The sequence below is a fragment of the Sinocyclocheilus rhinocerous genome, unplaced genomic scaffold (assembly GCF_001515625.1).
Source record: "Sinocyclocheilus rhinocerous isolate Xijiao unplaced genomic scaffold, SAMN03320098_v1.1 scaffold1254, whole genome shotgun sequence".
NCBI classification, from domain to species: Eukaryota; Metazoa; Chordata; class Actinopteri; order Cypriniformes; family Cyprinidae; genus Sinocyclocheilus; species Sinocyclocheilus rhinocerous.
Window position 1 is genome coordinate 285,799 of NW_015643643.1, and position 7,527 is coordinate 293,325.

At 34.0% G+C, this 7,527-nt stretch overlaps 1 protein-coding gene across 8 annotated transcripts in view; it reads left to right on the forward strand.

The window, feature by feature from the left end:
* The window catches only part of lmo7b (LIM domain 7b), a 48,926-nt gene that overhangs the window by 8,852 nt on the left and 32,547 nt on the right, over positions 1-7,527 (forward strand). For all 8 annotated transcript variants that reach the window (XM_016575198.1, XM_016575201.1, XM_016575194.1 and 5 more), the window contains exons 6-9: positions 1,995-2,025; positions 3,056-3,169; positions 4,327-4,525; positions 6,247-6,406. In XM_016575198.1, coding sequence (XP_016430684.1) covers positions 1,995-2,025; positions 3,056-3,169; positions 4,327-4,525; positions 6,247-6,406 — 504 coding nt within the window. The remainder of the gene's footprint in view (positions 1-1,994; positions 2,026-3,055; positions 3,170-4,326; positions 4,526-6,246; positions 6,407-7,527) is intronic.

The window sequence follows — 7,527 nt, forward strand, 5'->3', positions numbered from 1 at the left end:
TATACATACACATTTATAAATTCAATATATATATTATTTCATTTCCATTTAGTTTGTTGAAGTATTAAAATAACTCAAATTAAATAAAACTAAAAACTTAATAAAAGACCTATACAGACATAATAAATTCAGACAAATACATAACAAATACAAATAATACAAATCAAACGACAGTAGTTTATCAGTAATCCTAAAAAATAACACTGCCAAACTTACATGCTAAAAAACAACAACTTACTTACACATAGTAAGAAATGGTTATAAAAACTGAAACAGAAGTGAAACAAGTAATAGGAAAGAGGAGAAATAAAAAGCGATACTTATCCTTTGCAGGTCTTCTATTTAGAAGAAATATATTGTTTAAAGGGATAGTTGACCCCAAAATGAAAATTTTGTAATCATTTACTCCAAACCTGTACTCCAAACTTCCAAACCTGTATAAGTTTCTTTCTTATGTTAAACACAAAAGAAGATATTTTGAAGAACCAAACAATTGTTGGTCCCCATTGACGTCCATAGTAGGGAAAAAATACTATGGAAGTCAATGGGGACCATCAACTGTTTGATTACCAGCATTCTTCAAAATATCTTCTATGTTCAACATAAGAAAGAAATTCATACAGGTTTGGAACCCCATGACGGTGAGTAAATAATGACAACATTTTCGTTTTTGGGTGAACTATCCCTTCTAACTACAATGGACTCACTCAATGTCCACGTGAGCACCGTAACTCAACTTCTAACTACAATGCCACATTTCAGACAACTAACGCATATATTAATATGCGTTAGTTGTCTGAAATGTGGCATTGTAGTTAGAAGTTGAGTTAGGGTGCTCACGTGGACATTGAGTTTGAGTCCGGCGTTCCGTTGTTTCCGTAATGTTCAGTTTGCTTTCCTTCTACCTTGTATCTTGTCCTCTCTCTACAGTGGTTTTCAACCTTTTTGACTGTTATTTTGTTCTTCAGTATTTGAAGGCCCCCCATATGGAAGAAAAATGGTTTCAGTTAGATTATTTTAATATATTAATTATAATTTATTATTTTAAATACTTTTAAGTCATCTAATGGCCCCTTTAAAGGTTTGTTGTGGGCCTCAACCCCCTGTTTGAGAACCACTGCTCTGTTATCCCTGTCTATACAACAACAACAAAAAAAACATGAAATTTCCATGAAGTATTTCCAAAAACTAATTTCAGTCCCAACTCTTGCTCTATGCATTTCGTCACACAGCCTCATTTTCTAGGTCCTGACTCAACCCTGAACAATAAATCATGTTGTCCATCCTGCTGAGATGTCCCTACCATTGGCCTTGTAGAAGGACGAGGGGCACGAGAGGGTGGAGCGGGGGGCACAGTGATCTCTAAATTTAACTCCATATGACTGTCCCTTCAAACCAAATGCTATGGTGAAGCTATAGTGGATCTGAGTGCTATTTTTAACTTGCATACTTTCTCGCAGTCATGTTGGTTTAGGGCTCAACGAAATAACATAGACACTTTCACTTAATAACATCAGAACCACAGCTCAAGTTCTGTTTTCTTATAGCCTGTCTGACTTATATTTGAGGTAGCTTGACACTTAGCACCTGGTGTTTAAATAGCTGAATTCCTTTGCAAAACCATATTTGCTAGTTCATGGTGACAAACAGATGGCTCACATGTCCAGTGTCAGCACGCTGAGGGAACAAGTATGTTCCTCTGTCAGATAGTTGAGTTTCTTTTGAGCACTTGCTGATTGTCTTCGTTACATTAGCACTGCAAGCTTTGTATACATTGCTTGTTGTGAATAAAAATCATGATGTGTACATGATTAGTGACTTACTGTAAAGCTTATGTGGTATGTAGTTGAGGTCCATTTATAGAAATGACTTGATTTTATTGGAGGGTATGGGGTGGATTTAGTTGCTGGTACTGTTAGTGTGAGCTGGAACTGATCTGTGTGTGTGACGGTGAATGTTCATCACATTTAACCTCCTTCTCTCCTTCTGCTTAGACGTGAAGAGACAAGCAGGAGACTGAAAAACGTAAGTTTTTCTGCTATTAAAAGCTTGTTCTTAATCACAAACCAATAACTTCTGAACTAAACGGTGCATCAAGTGAGTCTATGCATGGTTTGTCTTTAATGTAAACTCAATTTGGCCTTTGACTCTTTAGTTTGCATACTTATAAATTTTATCTCGTCGCAGTCTTCTGCTGAAGGTGTTATTGCGGTGTCATTTAAAGCCGCTTAAAGCACTGCTTTGCATGCACTATAATATATATGGATTAATGACTCAATTGAAGAACAACGTTTTGAAATATGAACAATTGTTTAATTTAGAAAAGTGTTTTAGTGTTACACCTCCATGTGGTTTTCAAATAGCTCTCTTACTTGCTCACGATTGTTTCAGAGATTGCTCCAGTGCACTCATGATTGTTTCAGAGTAAGTAATGTTAGGGGAAAAAAGATAAGTGGTACTGATGATGACTAATGATTAATTCTAATTAGAGTTTTGAACATGTGAAAGGAATTTGAACTGGAACTGCACAGCATCTGCATGTACCGTCTGCTATGCTTCTTTGTTTCATTGGTAATATGTTGTTTTGCTAATATTTGATTCCTCATTAGAATAATTAAAATTAGAATAATTCATCTTAGAGATCCAACAGGCACCACAAAGCCCTGTTGTCTTCATTGTCTTGTACGTGTGCCACATTCCTGTCCTGTTGGCACCCTGTGTTTGTGTGTGTGTGTGTAAATGGTCAAAGTTTTATAGATGAGAACAGGAATGTAACTGGGACACAGAAGCCATTCATGTCACACGCAATCACGCACAGCACTGAATTCTCAGAGGCTTTGCTTTTGTGTCATTTCATATTAAAACTTGTGAAAGTGAAAATTCTGATTTAAATAAATAAATTATAAATTAATATCTACATGTTAATTAGGGAAAAATACAGATTCAAGTTTATCTTCCTCCTTTTTTTCAATTTATATTTTGTCCTCGTTTGTTTGAAGTCTTTTATTTATTTATTTTTTTAACGCTTTTTCTGTCATCCTGTTATTACATACAGGTTTTGATAACTATATACTGGTTGGGGAGGAAGGCCCAGTCTGATCCGTTTTACACTGGACCACAGCTGAATCTAAAAGCCTTTGAAGGTTTGCTGGGCACAGCATTATCTAAGGTATTTACTTTTGATGCGATTTTTTTTCTTTTTCCCTTTTCTCTTTTATTTTCTTTTATTCAAAGAAAGTGCAATGCAAGTTTGAGAGCTGATGCGCAAGATCAATTAATGTTAGTTTGATGTGTTTATAACCTAAAATACCTTTTAATAGTGAAACTTTTACGTTGTTTTTCTTTTGTTTTTAATTTAACTAATTTTTTTAAAACTCAGTTTAAATTTTTAATTCATGAAATTATTGTATAAAATAAACAAGGATGTAATTATCAATGTTGCTAAATTAGAAATGTCAGTTTTTTGTGTTTATAGCTTAAAATGCCTTCAATGTAAAGAATTTACTTTTAAATCATTTAAAATATTTAATAATAATAACTATTATTATTTTTATTATATTAAATATTTTTAAAATAAACAAGGATGAACAAGTCTGAGAGTTGTTGCACAAACAATAAAATGTAAATTTGTTGTGTTTATACTAGCTTAAAATACCTTTTACATATCTATTTTAAAATTCTTATTATTATTATTGTTATATAAAGTATTTATAAAACAAGGATGTGAGATTCTGTTGCGCAAATGATGAAATGCCAGTTTGATGTTTATAGTTTAATACCTTAAGTGATTTTTTAAACTATTATTATTATTATTATTAAATAAAATAAACAAGGGTGTAAGTCTGAGATTTGTTGCACAATGATAAAATGTCAATTTAATGTGTCTACAACTTAAAATACCTTCTCATTCTATTTTAAAACATTTCACATAAAGTTTCTATCAAGTGTTTATGCATTGGAATATATCCATAAGACAAACAGGCCCCTCACTAGTCCGAATCATTACATTACTAAAATAGAAAGATGTTACAGTTGAGTCTCGTGTGATTGGACTCTGTGTTTTTTAGAAAGGATGTCATGCAGGTCCAGAACTCCCCATTAATTTTGTCTCCTGATAAAATGATTCAGTCAAGCGTAAGTCAGTGTTGTCAGTCTCCGCATAGTAATTATCAAAGAATTTACCGACATATTGCTCAGCATTTAGGTAATTTCTTCAGTCAGTAAAATGAAAAACCACAGTAAAAGTCTACTGGAGCTCAAGTCTGTTTGCTAAAACTCACTTTTCAACCCTCTCTGAGGTTTTGGCTCTTTATTCACCTTCTTCAGGCTCTGGAGGAGTCTGTGCAGTCCAAGTCGAGTGTGAGGGACAGTGGGTACGCGGAGGGCTGGTTCTCTGACAGGGAGGATCTGTTCAGTCTGAAGCAGTCGGGCTACAGGAGAGAGGACTCAGTCGAGAGCCTGGACTCAGTGGAGTCTCGCACACTTAGCGTGGCTTCAGACTGCACACTTAGAGTCGGCAGTGAAGGTAAGACTGGTTGTGTGTGTCTGTGTTGTTTTTTGTGTGTGTGTATGTAATTGTGTAATAATGTCCTTTTTTATTGTACTTGTGCTCTATTTGATTTGGTCATCACAGTGGGAACTTTGCAGTGGACAATGGGTGTGTTAACATGCACTGATTTTCATTAATCTGACTGAATCACATTTCAGATTCTGAAAGTACTGTTTATATACACACTTTCAAAAGTTTCGAGTCAGGAAGTTTTGTTTTTATTTTTAGAAATGTAATTGTTTTATTCAGCATGGATGATTTAAATGGATTAAATGTGACAGTAAAGACATATACATTTGTTACAAAAAATTCTCTAAAAAAGGTGTTTTTTAATCAATTCATCAAACAATCCTGAAAAAAAAAAAAACCAAGAAGAAATGTTTTTTGAACAGCAAATCAGCTTATTAGAATGATTTCTGAAGGATCATGTGACACTGAAGACTGGATTAATGATGCTAAAAGTTTAACTTTACCATAACAGGAATAAATTACATTTTCAATTGTAATATTTCACAATATTAACATTTTATTGTATTTTTGATCAAATAAATAGTCTTAGGACTGCAATTGCAAGAGACGTCTTTCAAAAACATTCAATTTTACCAACCCTCAACTTTTGAACGGTAGTGTTAGTGTACACACCCTAACCTTTGTGATCTGATTCAAATATTAATTTACATGGTCATTGCATTTATTTAGAACTAAATTTCTGTGCAAATGCAGTCTGTCAGTCTGCAACAGAGAAAGCCACTGTAGGAGTGTTACTGGAACTAACTGATATAAATCTCTTTTTATCAAATATTCAGTGTCCCCTTTACTGAGCACTTCGTAATAAATAAGTAAATCAAGTAAATAAACGTGAACATTGTATGACCTAAATAAACATACAGATCATGACTGTGCATGTGCACACGGTCTTTCTTAATCCAATTGAGAAAGTAGTTTCGCAGTAAGCTAATGGCTAATATTTTCATATTGAACTAATTATTTAAGATCTACACCACCCCTTTTAATCAGATTGAAATTTCATTCCAGTGAAGCTCATTTGGATCAATTAAGGAGTTTAAAAGAAGGCTTTTCAGTCCCATTGAGCCATCGATCCAATTATTAACTGATTATTAGTTTGCATGTAAATGTACTCATTTTTTCTTAATCTCAATTGAGCAAAATTGTCACATTTGCTTCAATACATAATGGTCCATACTGCTTAAATATCTCTAAGTGTTATCACTAAAATCACAATGTCTTGTTGACTTTGTGACTTTGATATTGCATCTCTCAAACACTTGGTAATGAAAGTTTGCTACCTAGACGTTGTCCCTTCACCCCATCCATTCACGCAAGTGTGACATTCCTGATCGTTCCACACCCATTCGGTAATGCATAGAGCTGATGCCAACTGAAAGATGGAAGACTGTGGGGTGCTCTAGGGTTGTCATGATACTAAAGTGTTAATGCCAAAGCAAAATAAAGTGCTGTTTAAGAATTATACACATACAAAAATAAGACAGTGGCATCATGTAGCCTGCAAGTAAATACTGAAGAGCAACAAATCAAGCAATAGACTCTTAATGCGTGACTGCTCTAGACCTCTTCACAGAATCTGCACACAAATATGTGAGGTGTGTTTGACATCTCACTTGACTGTTGATTTTGTTTGTTTATCATCTTTCTTTTACTCTGTCGTGATCTCCCAGGTTGCTGTAGTGACGCAGAAGCGGAGCATTGCTTCAGGATGGCAGAAGGCAGTAAAAGTGATGCCCTCATCAGGGAAAGAGTGCATGTCCCATCTGCCTTGAGGAAGAAAAGGCAGGAATACCAGCAGGGAGGCAGGAGTTATGCAGGCAACCTCACTAGGTATGATACACTCTTTTCTGGCTCACTTCGCTTCAGAAACTGACTCCGCATACAAATGTTGGATGACAACTTTTGCTAAGCTTATAACAGATATACAGCAGGGTGTCAATGGGTTTTGAATTTTAAATTGTTTTAAATTCGCTTACTAAAATGTCCAAAAAGGCCGTTAAGAATCTTAAATGCTCTATGTAGTTTAAAATGATCTTGAATATTGTTTTTGTCATTTGTTTTCATGCTCACAGAAGTCTTCACATGGCATTTTATGTAGGTAAATGTTTCAGTGTATAATGTTTCTATATACAAATGTGTAAAATATTAAGTAAAATATACTATAATAAATGACAATAAAACACAATATCATCGATTTAACTTTATTTTTAATTAATTGTAATTATTTGCATTAAAACATTTAATCTACATTTATTTTAATTTGTATCAGAACATTAAATAAAAAAATAAGTGCAAATATATTCATGCCTTTTAATGAAAAGATAAATATATTTTTACTTATTTTAATCTAAAGTTTATTATTATTATTATTATTATTATTATTAATAATGATTTTTTAACACTATATCGTCTAGCCCTATTCACTGTGTGTAGTTCAGCTGATCACTTTGTGGAATTCAAGGAAAACTTGACCTATTAAAACCTACTTTTTTTTTATTAAAGGATTTTGAATTTCATTCCATTAAACATGCATAACATGTATATATTTAACGTCATGTATATATCCTGCTTGAGCTTTGAGATCATGCAGGTTTGCTGTTCAAACTTAAGGGGTCATATGATGCGATTTCAATTTTTCCTTTCTCTTTGGAGTGTTACAAGCTCTTGGTGCATTAAGAAGATCTGTAAAGTTGCAAAGACTAAAGTCTCAAATCCAAAGAGATATTCTTTATAAAAGTTAAGAGTCAGCCATGCCTACCTTGAACGGCTCGTTCTAAAATGCCCCCACATGTCTACGTCATGATGTGGGAAGATTTGCATAACGCTGCCCAAATGTTCACGCAAAGAAAGAAGGCCTAACTTTATTCTCGCTGTAGTTTTGTTGTTGACGCTGCAGCCATGTCGTGAAGACGCTGTGTGCTTCGTTGTGAAAGCGAAACTACTTTGTTTGG